The following is a 24,212-nucleotide window of genomic DNA, read 5'->3' as shown; positions in this document are numbered from 1 at the left end:
ATACAATCCAGTTATTAGCCAACAGTGGGGTATACAAAATCACCTGATCTGATTGTGACAAATTTTACATCAGTCAGTCAGGCAGAGATATAGCAACTAGGCTGGCTGAACATGAATACAGCTGGAGGTTGCAGAATTCTGACTCCGCATTTGCTGAGCATGTACTGAGTGAGGGTCACAACTACCAGCCAGTGTCCTGTGTACTTCACTTACCAAACAAAGGCCATAAACTCAACCTTCTGGGAGCCCTGGAAATTAACAAAGATCTAGCTCACAGTCCAGATCTAATCCTAAATGAGCAGATACTACTCAACACTTCCCCTCTCCAAAACTTCATATAATCATCTCTGTTGTTCATTACTTCCCACACTGTCTGTTCCTACATATTCCCATTTTCCTGTATTCATTAAGTTATATTGTTTTATTGAAGTTGTCTTTGTATCCCATATAGACCGTAGTTTCAATAGTTAAGGCTTTCTTTTAACTGGTACTTTTATTACTGCCCATGTTTAACATCTCTTTTAGTTGCCTCATCAAATATTGTTCATATTTTACTTTGTTCATTTATTTAATGCAAACTATTACATAGCCACTGTTTTGAATATAACGTTAATGTTAAAATGCAGTACCACCACACTCTCAAAGATTGCATTTACTGTATGTTCCCTCAAATGCCTCCATTTTCCTGCATTTATTTATTTCTGTTTTTCTTATTGATACTGCTTAAGTTCCTTACGTATTCTGTATTTACATTGATAACTGTCTTTTATTTTAATTGGTTTGTGTATCACACTCCATCTTTCATACTGCTTGATGTAGCCTTGTCTAGTACTAATTTTATTTTATTGTATTAGTTTTGTTTATTAATAGAAACTGCTATGTAGGCATGCTGTTCCCATTCTGTGTTAAAGGTTTTCCTGTCTATTCCACTGTTATTTATTTACTGTTCAATTCTTACTTTTTCATTGCATTACCACCACATTGTCAAAGATGTTACTTACTGTATGTTTCTACTTCAGTCTCAATGTGTTACTTCTCTTCCAATGTTGTTTGCAAACATTGTAACTTCTTTGGTGACAACACTCAGTAAATGTCTGAAGATGGCCTTGTAAGCTGAAAACCGGTTAACACCATAACAGTAATATTGTAGAACAAAAGCAAACTGGTGCTTTTCATTTATTATAATGTTGTTCTATGCAGAGCCAACGGAAGATTCTGTTAACTATAAATTCAGAGTGTTGCATCACAATGCTACGAACGCAAAACGACGGCTAACAAGGGTCAAAAAGGGAAAGGGAAATGTTTTCCTGCAGCATGACAATGCTAAACCACACACTTCACGTGCCACCACAGCAGAACTTCAGAGACTGAATCTCACCACCATACGGCATCCTCCATACATTCTAGATTTAGCGTCATATGTTTCTTCCATATGTTTCTGATGAAGACACTGAGAGACCTGTGAGACTGTGGTTGCAGAAACAGTGTGTCGACTTCAGAAAACTTGTTCATCGTTGGCAGAAATGTATCCAAACTGAATGGTGATTATGTGGAAAAGTGAATATTGGTAACTAAAGATCACATTCTAAGGATTGATTTATTAAAATATTCCTATCCAAACCCAATTAATGAAGGTGGAGGCATTACTTTTCATTCAACCCTCGTACATACATTTTAACATGCTCTGATTCATGTTTTGAGATGAAGTTGTTGTGTAAAAGCTAGTTTATAATATTATTCATGGAGTTTTTGTTCCGATACAGAAATCGATAGCCTGGAGATAAAAAAGTAACTAGAATTAAAAGAGAGGAAAACAAAATCTGGCTTTCAAACTGACACTTGTTACATTTATTCCAGTTTTTTAACTTCTTACATAAATACATTATTAATAAATGCCGCCATCACTGCATTATGACCTCTGTTGGCTTCATATTCTGCAGGTACTGGAATTTCTGTGTACACTCTTCTCCCAGAAAATACATCAGTTTCAGGCTCCTCCACTGAGGCACTGACAGCCATATTGTGCAAGACAAATGCTGCAACTATTCTAACTGCCGTATGATTTACTTTCACTCTGAGTCCTAAACTCAAACAGGAAAAGTGTCTTTTTAGTAATCCAAAAATTCTTTCAACTGCTGATCTGGTTTTCTTGTGGGCACGTTTACAGATTCACTCAGCCGCCATTTCTTCACGAAGTCAACTAATACCTGCAACACTGATAAACACTGACTCCCAGAAGTATCCCTTCTGGAATTTCTCGCATTTTCAATTGAGCATGTATGTGTGAGTTTCCAAAACTACTGCTGTCACGGGCAGATCCTGGCCACCCAGCCACAGTACTTAAAAATCACAGCTTAGCATCTGAGATCACTTGTGCGTTTAAAGAAAACCGCCTGTGACAGTTTCTAAACATCTCAGCATTGTCAGCACCTGGCACTTTGATGGGGATAAGAGTGCAGTCAACAGTGTCTAAAACGCTACTGCACTATTCGATAAAAATTATGCTGGGTATTATTAATGTCATTTTTATCCATCGAAATTTCGATAAATTCATTTTTCAATGAGGCAATGTAGGCTGATACCTTATGGACAGATCTGCAGGCTGTTGCTATGCCTACTTTAAACAGATCACCAACCACTATTTGAAAGGTTCCCATGGCATAATATCTTAACGTCAACAGAAACATGCACATTACAGTCAATGGCTGGTTTCTTTTGGTTGGTTTCATCAGATGGTCTCTGAGCCTTAGTTCTAACAACTCTACAGTACTTTTCTCCAAACAAAACCTAAGCTTAAATGACTGGTTATTTAACTCCAAGAGTGGGTTCACGGAACATGTGGATAACTGGATCTCATCATCATCATCATCATCATCATCATCATTGGCCACATCTGAATACTCATATCTGTAAAGTAAATAAAAGGAAACAATGTAATTCACATTGCGTAGTGTTGTTGCACACAGAATTTTGCCCAACAGTGGTCCAGAACGCTCGAAAAACAGAGTGTATGGTATGGATGCAATAGTATTGAATGGAATGGCATGGTAATGTTGTTATAATTATATTTATGACCAATAAAGTGGAGAAGGTAGTAACAAATGGAAAAAAAGTTCTAAGAACTGACATGGGTTCCAACATGTGATGATCTTCACTGAAGTTTACAACACAACTTTCGTGTCATCAAAAGAAATGAAACAGAATTATGCAGCTAGTTTATTTCAAAATACTTGTTTATGTTCTATTTATCACAGCATGTGGAATTATTAGCAGTTTAAGGATGTGTTTGGTAGTTACAACATTTAATACCAATCGCACAGTTACTGCTACTTGAGCCGAGAGAGAAAACGTATAAGAGATGTTGAATCACTATGGGGTTGTGTCAAAATTCCCATACCTAACTGTTCACTGCAAATATTTTGAATTTTCCTTTCTTACTCTCCTGCCACATGTTTACAAAATGCTTTTGAATTAATCACATGAATTATGAATCGTCTCTCAAGAGCTGATTTGAGATTTTCTTAATGGAACCTTCGAGATTTAAAAAAATAAATAAAAATAAAATAAAATAAAAAATCACAGAAAAGCAACAGCTGCATGGGAGTGGTATAGTCACATACTTATTTACAATTTTTTTGTGTGTGTTAATAACAACTTTTTTTACTATTTCAATTGGTATCTGCTAAAAACAAAAGTCACAAACCGTTAAGTCACAACACTATATACTGATGAGCTGAATCTGTCTTTGAACTGTGAATTTTCACCAGTCAAATACAGAGTGTACATAAAGTCTGGGAACACTTTCAATTATTTATTGCGCAAGAACCAAATACTGTAAAGATGTCATACATATGGCATTTTGAAGAGAAACCCTGAAAGCTTTTTTTCCATGTATACCGCCACAGCATAGTTTGGTAATCTGCCGATAGCACTAGTCGCAAACATGGCGAGTGCAGGTGCCGTGCTACAGAAGGGGATAGCTGTTTCATGAAATGGTCTGCTCGATCACCAGATCCTACTCTATGTTACTTTTTTCTGTGGGGATACGTTAAAGATCTGGTGTATGTACTGCCTCTACCATGTGATGTAGCAGAGCTCTGGGACAGAATACAGGAAGCGACTGCCACAGTCGATAATGCCATGCTGGGAGAGGTGTAGCAAGAATTCAATTACTGTATTGACGTCTGCCAGGTCATTCACGGTACGCATATTGAATCTTTGTAAAAAATAAATAAATAAATAAAATAAAAATATTTCAGAGTTTCTCTTCAAAATGCAATATGTATGACATCTGCACAATGTTTATTTCTTGTGCAATAAATAATTGAAAGTATTCCCAGACTTTATGTACACCCTGTACAATCCAACTTCATGGTGATATAAGTTGGGATTACCATTTATACAACACAGATTTCCAGGTTAAGCTCGATCTGATTTCATTTCCTGTCTTAAACTAAGGTTAAAAGCTTGATACAATCGGCCCTTAGTGATCAATTCTGCACTGCACTGGGGTGTGCAGATACTTCTGATCAGGTGGTGTATATTTCAGACTCATGGTGGCACTCTGCCGAATACAACACAGTAAATTACTACTGTTAGATGCAGTGGCCTACTACTTGCCTCATTTATGAACGGTATCAGGACGACAGCTTCCCACTGCTGCTTTTTCCCATTTAGGTCTGTCTTGAAGTCCGTCGGGTAGAAAGAGATGAGTGGAGAGTCTTTTTCTTCCATGAGATGTTGGTAAGGCTCAGGCAGAAGGTTCTTGCTGGAAGGAAGGAACAAACAGCTCACAATGGATAATAGTGAGAATGTGACAGATTTAATTACAGTTGTTTGGAAGTCTCATGATGTAGATATCCATCTGTTTCTTAATGTTGCTTTACATACGTCATTACAAATAAAAGGTGATCTCGTGTCAAGTGCTCTAGTTTTAAAGACTATCTTCACTAGATATCATCAGATTTTGCATGAATTTTTCTTGTGGAATTGTTAAATGATCAAAGAAAATTACACTATTATGCACCAGATTAGCTGCTTATAGTAACTAATCTTTATTCATGAGATGCTGTTTCAGTATTTATTACCACTGTCAAATACATCTACATTGGTGAGAGAGCGATATTATGTAGTTAGGAAACTGTCTTGTAACTGTCACTGTTTTGGCAAGAAGGTAAATAACAAACATATTCAAAGTAATATGTCAATTATGGGTTGACAGTAGCTTGACAGTTCAACTCTTACAACACTATATGTTTACAATTTTACTACTTAGTGAGTATGAGTCTATTATCTGAAGGGTGCTAAAATGCCACAGCAACATTTATTGATCGAAGCAATTTAATTCACTGGATGATTGTTGTGGAGCTGCGACCCTTGGCAAGGTGGTTTAACAGTTTACACTGTGCACATTCTATAAGTTTTATGTTGTTTGCCTAACTAATTTTGCCCCATGTAGCACTCAAACCGTTCAATAAATTTTGACATAACAAAATTTCTCTCAAGTTGAAGTACTTTGATTTCTTGATCTGAGGGAATTACACTTTTCTGAAAACATACGAGTCTCAACATTATCTTTGATACAGATAGAAGCTGAAGTAATGAATTAAAATTTGTGCCAAGGGCAGGACTGGAACCCAGGTCTCCCACTTACTAAGCAGATGTGCTATCTACTACACCAACATGGCAATGTTGTCCAGTGCACTCCTTAACAAAAACCGCAATTCATATCTTCAGCCCATTTTCCCCTTCTTACTTTGTCAGTATTGCTGTGGTTCTCTGATACTGGAACAGCATCCCAGCTTTGTACATAATGGGGAAGGCATGAATTGAGGTTTGTGTTAGGGAGGGCATTGGACTAGTGTAATCCGTGCAGCTGTGTGAGCCACAATGCCACACCCAGGTTCAAGTCCCAGCCTTGGGACAAATTTTGATTCATTACTTAAGATTTTATCCTTATCAAAGATACTTTGATGCCTTTATGCGGCTGATTTATAGTTCTCCTTTTTCTGACTTTGTTATTTAGGAGCTTGTTTACAAAGCTTGCTAGTTCCATCGCTTTCTGACTAATAGGTTGTGAGATAGATGGAAGTGAACTAGACCCAATACACATTTGCTGCAAAAATAAATGACTTTTAAACCTCTGTATGTCTGAAGGAAAGCCTAATCCGTACTCTTATCAACTACCATTTGAAAACGCACTTACCTCTGGACCACAAAAAACAGTTTCCATACAGTTACAGGAATAAACAGACATATCTTACCTGAGTGTGGGCAGAACAGCGAGCAGCTGCTGGAATGGAAGGAAGGGTTTCCCCATGTCATACTCGAGCCGCAGGCCCGACGAGAAGTCACGGATGTCCGAGACATAGGGGGCGTAGTGGTGGGGGTAGAACCACGACCACGAGCACACGCCATTGTAGTAGTAGTGCAGGTTCCACTGGATGGCACGCACGTAGCCCTCTGCCTGCGACCGCATCACCTCCCTGCACATTGAAACAATTACACTGTCACATCGAAGGCAGACTGATTATTGGGGTCAAAACTGACAAAACAGCAAGGTTATCACTCCCTTCTACCTTTAACAATCAAAACCTGAAGGATTCCACAAGAACACAATGGTGGACAGCCAATTTGATCTTTTGTAGCATCACCTCCAATGTAGCATACCCTAAGAGGAGTGAAGCTACAAAAAACCTTAAAAAGTAATAAAATGCAGGAAGAGGGGGCAAATGCAAGAACCATAAACCGCTGAAGGTCCCATGTCACTTATTTTGTGGCGGGAGATAAGCATCTGGCTGACAGCAACTCATGCAGTGTAGAAGATGGGCAGAATACTCAAGTCACAGAATAATAAAACAGGTGAATGGGAAACAAATATAGAAGCAAAGAAGAATAATGTCAGTGTTATATATACGCATACTGAAGTGACAAATGAAAATTTGTACCAAGGCCAGGACTTGAACCTGCGTCACCTGCTTGCTAAGCTGATTGGCTAATTACTACGCCATCCCAGCACAGTGGCATTGCACAACTGCACGACCTACCCTAGCATGCATCCCTCCCAAATCTAAAATCCCATTCACACCTCAGCCCATTTGGTACTTCCCATAACAGGAATTTTGATTGGGAAAAGAGGCATGTGGGGTAGTCCATGCAGTTATGCAAAGTCACTGTGCCAAGGTGTGTAGTGCTTAGCGCATTTGCCTAGTAAGTAGGAGACCCTGGTTCGTATTCCAGCCCTAGTACCAATTTTCATTTGTCGTTTCAGTCTGCACATATACATCACAGATGCTCGAGACCTGAAAAGGTCTCTGTAACCATGTAGTTTCATTTGAATGTTGTTGTTGTTGTTTTCTGCAATTTGAAGACCGCCTTGATGCTGCTCTCCATGCTAATCTATCCTGTGCTCCTCTTCACCCCTGCATATCTACCACAACCTACATCCATTCCATTTGAACCTGCTTACTGTATTCATACCTAGGTCTCCCAATAAAATTCACCCCCCCCCCCCCACACCCACTTCCCTCCAATAGCACAAAATTCACTATTTGTTGGTGCCTCAGGACATGTCCTACAAAGCAGTCCTACTTTTTAGTCAATCAAGTTGTGCCATAATTTCTTTTTTCTCAAGCTTGACTCAATACCTCCCCATTAGTTATTCGATCTATCTATCTATCTATCTATCCAATGTTCTCAATCTTCTGTAGCAACATGTTTCAAAGGCTGCTATTCTCTTCTTGTCTGCACTGCTTATTGTTCACATTTCACTTCTGTACAAGGCTACATTCCAGACAGACACCTTCAGAAAATACTTTCTAACACTTACATTTACATTGGATGTACAGGAATTCCTCTTTCTTGAAATGTTTTTTATGCAATTGTGGACCTGCATTTTATACCTTCTTTCCCTCAGCCATCGTCATTTACACTCTAAGACAGAAGTGACACACAACAAAGGAACTATCTGAATGCAATGGAAATTTGTAGATGTGAAGTACATATACAGACAACAAACGATTATTATGTCAGAAAAACTGGATGATTTAATCAAGAGAAAAAGCTTCACAAATTGAGCAAGTCAACAATGCGTTGTTCCACCTCTAGCCGTAATGCAAGCAGCGTTGATTGATACAGTTGGATTTCCTCTAGAGAGATACTGTGCCAGACACTGTCCAATTGGTGCGTTAGATCACCTAAATCCCGAGGTGGTTGGAGTGCCCTGTCTAAACGGCTTTAAACATTGTCAATTGAGGAGAGATCTGGCAACCTTGCAGGCCAAGGGTGGGTCTGGCAAGCAGAGAGGCAAGCAGTAGAAACACTTGCCATGTTCGGGAGAGCATTATCTTACTGAAGTGTAAGCCCAGGACAGCTTGCCATGAAGGGCAACAAAATGGGGCATAGAATACTGTCAACATACTGCTGTGCTGTAAGGGTGTTTTGGATGACAACCAAACGGTCCCTGTTATGAAAAGAAATGGCACCCCAGATCATCACTTCTGTCTGTTTGAATGTATGGTGGGCATCAGTCAGGTTGGTATACCACCACTATCCAGGGCATCTCCGGACCACCTTCATCCTGGAATCTCATTGACTGGAGTAAAATTGTCTTCATTGATGAGTCTTGCTTCAAATTGAGTGCTGATGACCAGTGAAGACATGTCTGGAGGCCTCCCTTTTGTTGTCCTTCATGGCAAGCCATTTTGGGCTTACATTTCAAGAATATAATACCCACCCATACACAGTAAGAGCTTCTACTACTTGTCTTTGTACATGTCAAACCCCACCTAGGCCAAAAAGGTCACCAGATCTTTTACCAATTGAATATTTTCGAATCATTATAGGCAAAAACCTCCAACTAGCTCTGGATTGTGATGATTTAATACACCAATTGGACAGAATTTGGCACAATATTCCTCAGAAGGACATCTAGTAATTCTATCAATCAATGCCAAGCCGAATAAGTGCCTGCACCCCGGAGGTGGGCCAATGTGTTACTGACTTGCTCAATTTGTGAAGCTTTTTCTATCGAATAAATCATTCAGTTTCTCTGAAATTGTAATCACTTGTTTGTCTGTACATGTACATCACATCTACCAATTTCCATCATATTTGGACAATTCCTTTGAGGTACATTTTTTTTTTCTACACATTTTGCTGCCAAAACAATTAAATTCATTACTTCTTTCATTTTCCCCCTTTGTAATGTAATTTCTTCAGTACTGTCCAAAGTAATTAGACTAAATTTCATTATATTCCTTAGACTTCTGCTGGCATTTGTCTTCTAAGGTATTATTAAGACACTATCCATTCTGTTAAACTTATCTTGCAAGTCCAATATCCATCTAAGAGAGTAACAATGACACTGGAAAACTCCCTGAATTTTAATTGCCTTCCCAAATTTCTCTCTGGTTTCCTTCACAGCTTCCTCAATGTACAGATTGAATAACATTGGGGATAGGCTACAAAACCAGCAAAGAAGAATTTAAAAGTATAGTAGGGCTGAAAAGGCCACGAGTCAGGCTGCTCTACTGTTCAGGGGCAGTTAGACAAACAGTTCTGTCTTTAATGGTTTCACCTAAGTTGTAGAACCAAGTATGAGGTACAGTAAAGGTTAAACAGCTGTAGTGAAGCAATGAACGACACTGAGATGAGAAAGGTCTATTAAACAGAAGCAGCAGAAAGCCTACCAGGATGGAACAACAGCCTCTGCAGACAGTAACGGCTACTGCACAATTGCTTGCCGATGTTAGCACTGTTGTTAAGTGAGGTACTTCAGGTCTGACCTCTACCAGTTTTTGCTGCAATCACAGTTTTAAAAAACTGCTATTTGGTGTCCACTTTATACCAACTCTTGAAATTTGGCTAGCAGACAAACGCATGCGTTCCTTCGTTCTAAGATGCTAGGTCCTGCAACTGAGTCCAACATTGCATTACACAGTGTGTATCCTTTATAGACCATTCAACCATCCAGGATTGACATAGCACCAGCACATCAAGCACACTGATACATTATTGCATTCATCACCTTTTTGCTTTGAAAACACATTCTTACACAGATTAACTTTAGGAACTGGGTTTCAGCAGATGATTTTCAATACCAGTATCCAAAACCTGAGTACACTTTTGGTATTTATATACAGAAAATAAAGCAATTTCAAACTGTATCTGATAAAATACTTCATCTGGATACAATTCACTATGAAACAGCATTTAATAGGTAATTTTGTGTTTCTGCATTTTGAGGCAAAATTTGCATCAATATTTGCAATTATTGGAAATTGTGAATTTTTCAGGTCCCTACTTATTGTTAACTATTACTCAACAAAGTGAACCCATAGGTCCAGCCATAGCAGGGATTAACTTTGTCATATAACAAAGCATAGCCACATTCTAATCAAAAATAGTATGCGCTGTTACCTCTTGATGCAAACACAGAAAGTACCTTTGCCAATAGTCACAGCCACCTGCTGTCAACATCATTAAATCTGCTGATGATGAGAAGCAGGAAGTATTAGTGGTGCAGACCAGAAAAAGTGGCAGAATGCACAATCACTGCAATGTCAAAAGTGTGCGAATTACAGCATGAGCAATATTATGCTGACCAGAGTAAATTTCAAGAAGAAGGGAAAAAGTGTACACAATATATATCGCACTCACAATATCGACAAATGAATTATTTCACAGCTGTTTCAGCAATATTATAAACAATAAGATGATGTACCAGTTTTATCAGAACTTGATAACTTTTACAAAACTTAATTTCAAGACTAGCAAGAAAAAACCTTAGTACAACTGTTCCATCTATGGGATTTAGTTTTACAAAGTTCCAGAGTAATCTAGTCATACGTGAACAAGAAAACAGATAAACTAAAAGAAAATGTCATGACAAAAAACAAAGCATCACAACTAAATTGGCCAATGGTTTGTTCAGAAGAAGTGTAGATTGATACACATTACACTGTCACTAAATGAAGTTGAAGTGACAGTGTGTGAGGACTAAAGCTTCCCAACATCTAGAGCAGAAAAACAAGCAGGATACTCACGGCGTGACTGCCTCGTATTCCAGCTTGTTAATATAGTAGTCCCTCTTGTGGAGGTCGAACTCCTGCAGAAATATCTTCTCCTCTTCATCGCTCCCTGCAGTTGACAATTCCTCATCCTCCAAGCAGAACTCTGGTTCCTCACTGTCCGAGAGTCCATCTGCAAGCTGTGTGTCAAACGAAGCAGACACCGTCACCAACAGAGCAGTCACAAACACAATTTCTGTATTGTCAATGAATGTCTGTTATTTCTGCTGTTATTAGCAGCTACGCAAAACATTTGTTTCTTTCTCAATATGTATACAACATCATTAGTGAACTGTCTTATAACTGTCAATTTTTTGATTAGATGGTAAATGATGTAAATGTATCAAAATAATATTTTAATTATGGTTTGACAGTAGTCTGACAGTTAGTCTTATGGCATTATTTGTTCATGTATACATATTTTCATCATTTACCATCTAATCAAAACATTGACTAACAACATAATATGGACATCGCATCATTCTAGACATACTTGACAATGGCAATAAATGCCTAAACAGTCTGTCATTAATAAAGTTTAATTATTGTAGGCAGCTATTCTGGTGCATCTTTCTAATACTATTTCTTAATTACTCTTAATACTGTGGATATAAATGAGATATACAGTTCACATATACTTTAAAATCTTTCAGTCACTCCTCATCAGTGAGAGATGAATAGTATTTTCAATTCAACCAGTTTACCTTTTCATCGAAATCGAATCCAGAGCAGCATCAATTACGATACACACAAAATATTCATACAATATGAGCAGGAAAAAAAATTTATTACCATTGATGGATGTCGGATTTTAAATTTTTATTTTCACAAAGATTTTTTTTTTACCAAGAATTGTCTCAGTTTTATAACATCTTCATCAGAGTCCTGATTTGTGGACACTTTTCAGGGTTCCTTTGGAGCCTTCACAGCTAATGTAAGCAGTCTTGGGGCACTGGTTCCCATGATACTTCATGCCATTGCCCATCTCTCGAAATTTCATGGAAGACGTGACAAATACATAAGTGAAAGTACAAAAGAAGATGATTGCTTTATAGGCTATGCGAGAGGAATGATATGGAACAAACAAGTTTTCACGAAAAGTAAGAATGTGTTATATTCAACATTTTATACACCAATTCTAACAAAAAAGGGGGGGGGGGGGTCATTAAGTAGCAGACAGGCACACTCAAAAGTGGAAGCATGCACACGCTGTGTCTAATAGCTTAGTCTACTTTTAAATATAAGGGGCAGTGAAATTAAGTAAACTGTTTATTAAAAACAGATGGTCAATGCCTTCACAGAAAAATGTTTGTAACCCAAGGAACCATGATAGTACCCACATGTGCACGTCTTTGAAGCAAATCAACAGCCACAAATGTCTTTCTTCAAGGCTTCACATGAGGAGAGATCAGGACTGTGAGGAGGATGTGTAAAGACTTCCCAACAAAACTTCTGCAAGGTACTCAAAACAACCTTGGCAATACGTGGACAGACATTTCTTGACTAAAAAGATTGGAGATTGGTGCTTTGTTTCTGGTAGTTGAATTATGAACCCAATGTTCTTTGACACCACTATCAAATCAGTGCAGACATTTATCCTGAAATTTTTGAGAACATCTGCCCTCAGATAAATGGGCAGAAAAGGCAGTATCCCTTTTTCCAGCAAGGTGGACCTACATCTCGTATTCACAAAGTCTTCTGAGGATTGTGGTCAACTAATTCACTGGTCTTTGCTGTTTGTGATTTTTCGTCATGGGGGTATTTAAAAGAAAATGCAAAACAAAATAACCCTAATATGGTACACCAACAAAAAGGAAACTTAAGTCACAGTGTTCACAAGCTCAAAACTACGTAATTTGTTGTGAAATAGAGCTGAAAATTCTGGAGGAATAAACTTTTACTATTAATGTGCTTTTCGATGTTCAGCTGAGTTGTCAATTCCACCTTATGCACAATGTTTTGACGAGTGACACAAAGGTCTTCTTCAGGTGCAGTGAGCTATGTTGTTATATGTACTAACTACCTGGACTCAAACCAGAGAGTTGGCCCAGTCATCAAAATACTGGGCATAAATTGGAATTGACAACTCTGCTGAACACCTGAAACATTAATCAATCACGCCAAGAAAACCTATTGGATGACAACTTGTAAAACATGACAAAAAATTATTGCCACAGGTATGAACATAGCTCTGTAGTATCACATAACAGCAATGGATATATTTGAGTGGAATTAACATCAGACCAAAATGTAAACTACAGACAAACTGGACTTTGTGAAGTCCACTCTTGCATATTATGAAATGCTGGCTCACCATGTCTTCAGTGCGGCTGATCAGATCACTGAGGTCGGGGTCCAATGCCTTCCTGGGGCTGTCATCCACTGCATCTTCAGTTTGATCTGGCCTGTACTGAAACATCCGAAGAGGGCACCTTGCAGGCCCTTCATACTTCAAAGCAGTCCACGACATTGTCATATCTAATTTTCCTTAAGAGAATAAACAGCACTTATCAATCACACCAACACTTCACCTACCAATCTGTAAGATGGGCACTTCACTATTTCACAATGTTTTACAACTTTTTGATCACAACGACTTAATACAAAGCTGAAATTGACTTGGATGCAATTTGTGGAATCTGCGTCTGTGATATATAGGTACAATCAAGAATTTCTGAGAGACAGTTTGGCTCCATACCATAGAGTTTTTTTGGAAATGTCGGGATAAAATCTTAAGAAGTGTTTTGCATTAATATGTAATTTAATTATCAACTTCTTTATTATAATGCTTTCTCTGATTAGTATAACAGTTACAGAATAGATAAATGGCAAGTTTGGCCATGGTATACCCAATGGTTGAGTTAAGTAATCGCTTTGTGCCATTCAAGGGCGTACCCAGGATCTGAACCGGGAGGGGGGGGGGGGGGGGGGGGGGGTCAGGTCATACTAGTCTCAGGAAACAAGGACTCGAGACAACATACAGCACTTCTTATTAAATAAAACAGTAAACCAGTGAAAAACTGCTTTTAATAAACATTATAAATACAAGAATGCACTTGTACAACCCAAGAAAACATGCAGCACTTCTTATTAAATAAAGCAGTAAACTAGTAAAAAAATTGTGAATATCTTCTGGGGAGGGGGGGGGGGCAGCTGTCCCCCCCTGCCCCTCGCTGGGTACGCCCATGGTGCCATTCCTTCATTTCTTTTTTGACCCTACCTTACCTCTCGAATTCACTTCGCACTGGACTCTTTGGATTCCTTTGAATGCAAGCTTTCCTCTGATTTGCATTGTCTGTAATTTGGAGCATATGTACGCATCAGGTGTGACAACAACTTTAATTGTTTGTAATTTTCAGTTTAATACTGATTTTCACGTTTGCTCTGGCAAATATTTTTTTTGTCTCACTTTGGGCCCTAGCAGCCCTGAGAAAGCTCTTCACAATGACATCCAAATCAATGCCCTAGCTAAGCAATGTTGGAAGCAGTTGCTGTGAGGTATGGCAGGAACACAAGATGCTCTGTTGACAGCTGATTTTAAGTTACCAATGACCAAACTGAATCAGAGGGCACATTTTGTAGCCAAAACCTCGTGATGTGCAATGTATCGGAGAAAGCAACGGTCAGCAACCCACGACAGAATTATGAACTACACTTGCTTTTTTCACAGTGATTAAAGCTAAATTCTAAGGGCAGACTCAAGTCAGAGAAACTGTTTGAGCATTTAAAGTAAACTGTAACTTCTCTCTTTCATTGATTACCTGAAACTATCCATGCACTGGCTACGTGAGTTGCCGGGTTACCATTCGATGAGTAGTCCTGGTTACAGGTTATAGGCAACACATGAAAGTTTGAAACAAAAGAAAAAGGTAGGAAGAAAAAAAAAAAGCGCAAATAAAAAAAAGTAATACTATAGTGAAAAAATATGCAGCAAAGTACTAGAAATAAAAAAGTCACATTTAGAGCAATTTATTGTGTAAAAATAATAACCAAAGTTATCTTGATAAGACTTGGCAATAAAAATTCAAACCCCATTACGAGATTCCAACCCAAGATCTTCCACACAACTGGAGTGCATCTTAAACACTATGCTATGTCACTGTTCTGCAGAACACTTATTTTTATGACATTTCCTGCCTCCAAAAACTTCAGCCTCACATATGAAAGTTATTTAATGTGGGCTGCTCTTTGTAATGATAATAACTGTATATGTGACTCCAAATCTTGTCTTGTGCTAAAGGATCCAGCAGTGTCTGGTTTGCAATATGTATGAAAGGTGTGTATTTTGTTAGTACCATTGTGTGTGTTATTACATCTGATGAAATTCAAAATAAAAAGGGCAGGCCCAAGAATTTGGACCTAAATTTCCAAACACATCAAGACAGAAAGCTGAACAAGGAACTGGAAATGAACTGACTAATCGTTTTGGCAATGATAAAGAGTTTGGTTGTGACATTAAGTGATTGGAGTAAAACAGGTTCGAAGTGTGAAGTGTCAACCCACAAGTAATTTTAATCAGAATACAGAATGGTTCGCATGGGAGTTTTGTAAGCAATCTTCTTTATAAAGCGATGGTATTTTCAGAGTATCCTACCAATGAATCGCATACTGCCATCTGCTTTACCTCCACTGAGCCTGCATGATCATTCCACTTCGCACACCTCACAAAGTGCCACTTGTCACGTTCCACAAGGTTTGTGTGCTCATGTAATAGCATCAAGCAGCCAGTGTTATCCCTTCTGACCTCTAATGACCACAGCATTTACAGAATGTTAAACCCTTACACTTCCTTCAGTCCTTTTAATTTTACAGATTAAAAAATGAAAACTGGAAGACAGACACAAGAAAATACTGTTGTCACATTAAGTCACACAACCCCAGTGCTAGCATTCTTATATTGGAAAAGTTATTGTTCAAACCACTGAAATACAACATAAAAAAAGAAGAACTATGGTTACACAATTCTGTACTGCTACACAAAAATAATGACTGTGCTAGTTTTATTCAGATTATCTGCAACTCACACTTTTCCTTTCATTTCCAGGCCGCCTACCAGTCTTCATCTCAAATTCCCGCAAGTCAGCGTACGTATCACGAAACTGGTCGACGTCAAATGTCGCTAACCTCTGCATGAACTGCTCAAATCTCTTTAGGTTCAGGTCACCTGCTTCATTAATATATCCTGCAAAAACAGAGAGTGATATTAGTCATCACATACCATCAAATGTAGTAAATCACAGTAACTTCCATTAACTCACTGAGAAACGAACTGGGAAGCAAAGTGTGAAACAAAATTATGGTAAAGACATAAAAATCTACTTCTCTGGTGACATTAGAATGATTTATGCACAGATAAGATAACACATACTGGGAGTCCGTTTTCTTGCGAAAGAGTGAGGAAGGGTGGAAGGGCATAGAACTTTTCTGTAATTATGGAGCAAAGTCACTGAGGACTGTCAATCATCACTGAAGACACACAATGATGAGATAAAATGGAAATTAAAATGTGGTAAGACATTGTGTGTCTTTTGTTGCACACATACATAACCCCATTACTAACTTTTGTAGTTAGTCAACTATTCTATATCTCGCGAGTGTGCACCAGGCAGTCTGTGGGTCAGGATGTCAGAATGCCTAGCACCAAATTAAAATTCTAGTTTATTATCCATAAACATTAACATCACAAATGCTATACTTTGGAATTTGTGCATTAGGGTCACTGCTATCTCATCACATGAGTTCCGTTACCTTATTGGCCGTGCAGTCTGTAGAAGTTCTAATGAGTTCTACTATCATGGGTTTGAGCAGTTTTGGCCACTTAATGCAGTGCTAACAACAACATTCAATTTGTGACTATCATCTGCAATAGTATAAGTGTAACACAGAAGTTAAGAGGCCCTCACATGTTCAGTATTATTGGTAATATAATGAGCACCTGGGTTTGAGTATTATTGTATTGACAATATTAGAAATACTGAAGAACAATATTAAATCTGACCAAAATATTCTCAGTATTACCAATATGTATAGAGCATGTCAGAGCGAGTATTATCAGGTAACAATTTGCCATTCTGTTCTTCGCATATTTCCAGTTTGGCTTCTGTGTAATATAACTGATATGTGCTACATTCAAGTGATTTCAACTTTTATACTTTTTATTGTCAACAAAGAAATAATGGCTTAATTCATTTAGTGTTACAGAAACAACACATGCATACAGTCAGTCACCAAAAGTATTTTTGGGCAAGTATTCAAAAATCTAGCTAATAGTGTTTGTGGATATTTACATTCTAAATTTCTAATACTTCAATGACTTGACAGTGACCAAAAATTGCAAAGTATTCCTAATTGCTTGGCAAAGGGGCCTGCACATTTAATTGCCACTTTTTTTATATTAACATTAGTAAATAATTCTTAATCTGTTGTGGCTGTATTAGGACAATGATTCTGTTGAAGTTGTAGGAATTTATGAAGGTTTAGCTGCCACCAGTTTCTTCTGCAGGTGTACGATGACATTTCAAAATGCCTGGTATATCAACTTCAAATGTTTCCATTTATTCGTGTGTTCTGAACATTGTTTCTTTACTAACGGCATCACAGAACTTAACAATGTAATATTTTACGACAGCTACTTTAAAACAATGTAAGTACCGTACTGCAAAGAAACAGTGTTCACAACACATAATTAAATGTAAACTTCTGAAGGTGGGGTGAACATAAAATGAATGTACTCTCAAAACATTGTTTTAAGGCATAACTTGTTGGTGAGGTATGACAGGAAAGGGGTGCCAGCCAAATCAGTATGTTATCCCGTAAACATTAACGTCGTGGATCCTATACTTCTGACTTTATATATGCTACAATCACTAGTATTGTGTCATGTGATGAGCCGACCCACGAGTAAATGTGTGAATCAGGCCTGCGGATCACCAGAGGTTGTCCAGGCCTCCTATATATCATCATCGTAGAAATAGAACTGTGGAACTGACTGCTCTGATTTTCCACATTTCAGTCATTTGCTACATTTGACTCAATGCTTCTGTTGTTACTCAAGAACGCTGAATTTTCAATTATCTGTAATGAAACTGAAAAAAAAAAAAATTACTGCATGTATCAAACAAGGTAGAAGAAAGGTCTAAATTCTGCGCAATTGCAAAAGAATGAAATACTGCATAACTGCGCTGTCAAATGGTCTGCGAGGGGGGATGGGGATGATTGTGTTGTTCGGTAGGCGGCTGCAACATCAGAAGTCTTTAGCTAACACCAGGAAGACCCACAGAGGACTGACAATTGGTAGAGTGGCTGGAAACAGTCTATCACTTTCCAAATAAAAATTTCCACCATGCTAATATCTTTCTTGACAGAAAGATTGTCTGTAGAAATATCAGTCATTACCATCAACTGAGGCCTTGACACAACAAATGCTTTCCAGCACAGACAGAAATGTAACAAGTACTAATAATGTGCTGTGCCTGTGTGCACCCTTGCATGTGTGAGGGTATATAATCTGGCTGAATTAAATTTGGGAATTTTCTCATAAACATTAGAGGTGTGAAATATTCTGTACCCTCACTGGCTATATATGAGCAAGCATCTGCAGAACTAATGTTGTTATTACAATTTTAATAATAATTAATTGGGATAAAAAAGATGTTATTTGTATATAAATGATATCCTATATACATTCAGATATTTGTTTTGCTTTTTTATTATTTGATTGAGGTTCTCCTCGGTTGGTGTGCAGCAGATACACACATCAATAACAAAGAAATATAAATTTTAAAATATTAAATTTAGAAGGCTCTCAATGCAGAATAAAGAAGAAATCGGAAACAACATGGACAGAGGAAAGGAAAAGACAATATGGGGAGAAGATGAAGAAGTAGTAGACAAATAGAAAACAACAATGAAAGAATACAACAATGAAAGAAAATGAGTTGAAATTGTAACTTGATCCTCGTTGGCCAACAGGGAGAAAAAGATAGTTTTACATAAAGTCTCTGTTTCAGTACAAGCTTAGTTACTGCTCAAACCATACACAGGTGTATGTACTCACTTATGTAATAAAAGTTCATCATTACTGAAAATAGTAGAAACTATTGTGCAGCAATTAGGGAAACAAGATAATGGAAGAACATGTGCGGTGTCTGTTGTTTCAAACGTGTCTGAAAGGACAGACACCACACAGATACAAATATGTCCATATACGTGCCTCAATGGCGAAATATCTTCAGCACCGACACACTCACTCATCTGAAACCTTGCGGGCTCAGCTGAATAGCTGCGGGCAAATACGGGATAATGTACGGAGGACAGGGTTTGTGTAATGTGCAGCATGTGGGAATTTGGGCTGGACGGGAGGTGTGCTTGGATGGCTGAGGTGGTTATGCACTCGTTTTAGAGAAGCATAGCATCTATGTCTGAGTCTCAGTTTGGCACAAATTTGTACATGTCACCGTTGCATTTAATGCAATACCCATATGCAGCTAAAGTCTGACAATTTCTCTTTCATTCTAGAATATAAGAAGCCCGAATTTAGTAAATATTACACAGTTGTTGGTTTCAAAAATTCTAAAAGGAGGAGATATATATTTAAAAGCAAATACTCATCATTTTCATTTTGACTCCAATCCTGACAGAATTCACATCTTCGCAGCAGATCACCATATAGTTCGTTATATGGTACCATTTCTTCAACAAAAATATATATTAGTATGCACAATATCAATACATTGTAAGCAAAGAAGTAAAGCTGTGAACAACAGAAAAGTTTGTTCAAACACTTTAGCTCTTCACTAGGAAGGCTCCTGTAGAGGTGGTAAGCCGTTGGTTTCCTCCGACCTTTGAACTGATTCACCCAACTAGTTATAGTGGAACCTGGAGTTTAAAGTAGATTCCAAACCACAGTGCAACTTGGCATTTTTCACAGTAACTAACAGTGCCAGAGGTGAATGATATGGTAAGTGAAAGATAAAAATCCTAGGACCAACAAGGAATGAAACACGAGGGTTATGGACCAGTCGCCTGACTATCAAGATAAATACAATAACAGCAAATTATGGATGCAAATTGAACGCTGTGTTATGCAAAGACGCATAAATGTGGAAACAAAAGAATGAAAATTCACGGGTAAAATGGTCCTACACTGCAAGAAAAATTTGGAACAGAGACAGCAATGACAGGTAGCAGAGGGCAGGAGGAGTCCAGAGTTTGTTGCCCACCCAGTTTCCCACTGCTACATCAATGTCAAAACAAACCAAGTTTCTCTGATATCACACTGCTACCTCCCTACTGCACTAAACTGAGTACTAACCTCCGAGCTGTGGCAGCACATCGATGTAAGCCTTGTACAGCATTGGCAGCGCTCCACTTGTGATGTGCATGTCCGGAAGCGGAGGGATGAAGTCGTTGCCAACTAAGAATCCCATCAGAACCTACAAGTCATAGTTGAAAGATTAAAAAAGACCTGCAAAGACAGTTCACAAACAGTAATCCAAACTGTTCACATATCAAAGTTCTACTTCTCTAAACGGTGCAGCCTATCCTGCAATTATAAAATTTCTACACCTGTACTCTGGAAGGTTTTCTTCTTGTCTCAATCACAGATAGGGGTCCGGGGCAAATAGTCAGTCACTGTCTCTAAGTATGGTTTCGTTACTCTAATTTGCCCTTTGCATTCTCTATGGGAGTAACGTGTAGGTGTTTCATGGATATTTGTACAGTCTACATTTGCGTATGTACTCCAAAAACATTGAAAAGTGCACAGTGAATGGTACTTTGGTACCAAATCGCATGCAGTTCGAATAAAGTGTCCGTGTGGCCCACGGTTCTCAGCTGTATTTTATAATAATACACTTCTAGCAACTACCTAATAACAGAAGCTAAAAACCTCAACTAGTGTTAAGAGCTTCTTAAGAGCATAGTTTTCTTGCTCAGTAACGAACAAAAATACTTACAGAAACAGTAATATAATACGATATGCTTTCCTCAAGGGCAGAGTGGTAAATAGCACAGTCACTGGGGTGTTAATTGGTTAACAGAAGTGGGTGGCTGGGGAGGGCGGGTATTTTATTGTTTGCGTTCCAATGTTGCCAACTCACAAGTGTGTGTGTAACTCAAACCAATCAGCTGCTATGGCATAAATGTCAAACAGAAGTAACATGGATTTAGGAATGCCCATTTCAGAGACAGTCATCTTCAAATGCAGTGCATCTCTGTAGCACATAATTTGAAATCAAATTAACTCCGTTGTAATACAATGCAGAAAAAAGAGAAGAAGAAGAAGAAGAAGAAGAAGAAGGGCATTCGACACAACTGATAATCATTTGTGATTGTGTATAATATTGCAATTGCTGCTCTTAGTTAATATAATGCACTAATTTATGTAGGTACCAGTTAATAATAATATTGGTATTACATGTTCACATAGGCTATAATGACCCTAACAATCAAAAGAGCACAGTTCTTAATTCTCTTGACATCTACTGGCGTGCCTGCTTAACAGGTGCACTGTGTTTTCCCACAAAACTGCAAGCAAATCTAAATAATTCTATTTCTTTAAAAATGATTTTACAGTAATTAGCACACATGAACTCATTTTCTTCAGTAGCTATTGGTATTCTAATGAATACTAAATTTTGGAAATCTAGAAATACGTGTCTAAGGACATAAATGTGTGAAGAAGGCAAGTTAGATTATCATGACTGCCTACATCTACTACATACACACACTGCAAAATACTGTCAAGTGCACAGCAGAGGGTACTTCAGATTGTACCAGTTATTAAGATGTCTTCCCATTTCAATCACAAATTGAACATGAGAAGAACAAATGTTTAAATACCTCTCTGTGTGTTGTTATTAGTATACTTGCAGTCTGGTTTTCACAGTCCTTACCACAGCAATATGCAGGGGGATGAAGAATACATCTAAATCCATCATTTCATACTGGTTGTTGAAATTCTGTAAGTATTCTCTGTCAGGACCGTTTGTGTCTGCGTTCAAGTGTCCGCCTGTTCAGTTTCTTCAGTACTGTATTCTGCAACACTCTCCCATGACTCAAATCTTTCTACACATTAAATATCCCCAGTTAAGCCTTATTGGATATGGGTCCCACACACTTGAGCAGGATTTTAAGATAGGTCTCATCTGCAGACAGTGTAATTTCCCAGTATCCTGCAAAAGAAGTGAAGTTTGCCACTTGTCTTTCTTACGATTGAGCCTACATCATCACTCCATTTCACATCTCTTCAAATCGTTCCACCCATTATTTGTATGAGTTGACTGACTCCAACTGTGATTCACTGATATTTTATTCATGTGATACTGTTTTTTCTTTCCATTTAGCAAAGTGCACAATTTTACATTTCTGAACATTTAAAACAAGTTGCCAATAACTGCCCCACTTTGAAATCATATCAAGATCTAAATGGATTTTGTGCAACTTTTTTCCAATATTACTTCACTAGTTATAACTGCAGCACCTACAAAAAGTCTTGTACGCCAGATCATTAAGATACAACACGAACAGGGGGTCACAACACATTTGCCTGAGCCATGCATGAAGTTACTTCTATTGTCGGGCAAAATATGCTCAGAGTATTTTCTAAGATTCTAGAGCAAATGGATGTCATGGATATTCAACAGTACTTTTTGGATCATTTCTGCTACCATTCTTGTCAACAGTTGTGATTCATACTTACTTCCAATTACTAGGTGCAATTCTCACCTACATTATTTTTTACTGTACATATTTTTCAAAGTTTGGAGGACAAATGAATTGAAAATTCTCTTTCTAGGCTACCCTTATGTTCTTTATAAAAGTTAACATTACGGTTTTGTGTTTACAGTACATTAATCTACATTACTTTGCTTTCTGTGACGCATTAAATGCCACCACTTGTGAGGTGCAATCTGAGATTATGTTTTGCTTGATAAAAAAGCTGCAAACGAACTGAAATATGTCAAACACTGACAAAGTTAGGGCAGGCTGTACAGAACAGGAGTTGGGGAAAACTTAGCGCAAAAGTTTTCTTTTTTCACGAGAACGCACATCCACACACAGCCAATTGTACCCAAGATCTCCTACAGGGTTTTGGATGGGAGGTATCTGATCATCCACAACACAGCCCGCACTTGGCACTGAGCAACTAACACCTATTCCCAGAAATGAAAATGGCTCACTAAACAATGCTTTGATACTGGTGCCGAACTGCACACCGGTCAGTGTAAACCAGTGGTTCCAATCGCATATAGCAGATTTCTACAGAGACGGTACTGAAAAACTTGTGCCACAGTATGGTAAGTGCCTCAGTTTGAATGGCAATTATGTAGAAAAATAGCTTAAGACTGTACCTTTGAAATGTGTATAATAAAATTTGGTTTTTTCCATATTGTTAATTTTTTATTTCAAAACATCTGTTACTGTCTTGATAGCATTTGTATAATATGAATACTTTTCCTTTGCGTTAAATTATTTTTCCATCCTCGTTCCTGTACATATTGTATATTACCCATCTCACCCCTATAGCCGACACCTATTTTTCTGAGTATTTCAAAAGAGTTCCATCATTTTTCATCGTTGAGGGCTCTTCCTCTGTTGACAAATCCTACGAAGGTCTCTCAATTTTTCTTAAGTCTCACTTCTATTATCAAGTGTAATCTCAGAATCTCAAGGAGGAGAAAGAAATGGCTAGCAGGAAAGTAGCAAGGGGCTGTCAGAAACAGCAGAGCAAGGGGGCCAAGGACAGAGACATGGGTGACTCGAGGATAATACAATGTGTGTCAGATGGAATCCTCACCTGCGCAGTTCACAAAGTTTTTGTGGATTGTGGTGTTATCAACGCCTGCCCTATGATGTCTATCGCCACGCAGCCCACAGCCAGCTGTTTCTGGCTGACACGTAGTGCCGCTCAGCCAGACAGCACAGCCACAGCCACTACACACAGTCGCCTCTGTGGTACCGCTGGCAGACCCTTGTGAAATAACTACACGCCGACCCCACTCCAATCACGTTGGGCCACACCAGAGCAGACTCGCTGTCAGTAGGCACATTCGCACATGCCAGGACTAACTGCATGCAGCACCGGAATCCGGCAGTCTCGGCCTCGAATAAACTACAGCTGCTGCCTCATGCCTCACCACT

The 24,212-nt window shown here is 38.3% G+C and overlaps 1 protein-coding gene across 1 annotated transcript in view; it reads right to left on the bottom strand.

The window, feature by feature from the left end:
- The window catches only part of LOC124552402 (5'-3' exoribonuclease 1), a 183,738-nt gene that overhangs the window by 129,020 nt on the left and 30,506 nt on the right, over positions 1-24,212 (bottom strand). Inside the window, exons 7-12 of the mRNA XM_047126666.1 lie at positions 20,383-20,503; positions 16,094-16,251; positions 13,384-13,479; positions 11,046-11,209; positions 6,264-6,485; positions 4,621-4,768 (exon numbers count right to left, since the gene is read on the bottom strand). Coding sequence (XP_046982622.1) covers positions 4,621-4,768; positions 6,264-6,485; positions 11,046-11,209; positions 13,384-13,479; positions 16,094-16,251; positions 20,383-20,503 — 909 coding nt within the window. The remainder of the gene's footprint in view (positions 1-4,620; positions 4,769-6,263; positions 6,486-11,045; positions 11,210-13,383; positions 13,480-16,093; positions 16,252-20,382; positions 20,504-24,212) is intronic.

Source organism: Schistocerca americana, chromosome 10 (assembly GCF_021461395.2).
Source record: "Schistocerca americana isolate TAMUIC-IGC-003095 chromosome 10, iqSchAmer2.1, whole genome shotgun sequence".
NCBI classification, from domain to species: domain Eukaryota; kingdom Metazoa; phylum Arthropoda; class Insecta; order Orthoptera; family Acrididae; genus Schistocerca; species Schistocerca americana.
Note: the sequence above shows the minus strand (reverse complement) of the source record. Positions and strands in the feature narration are given on the sequence as shown.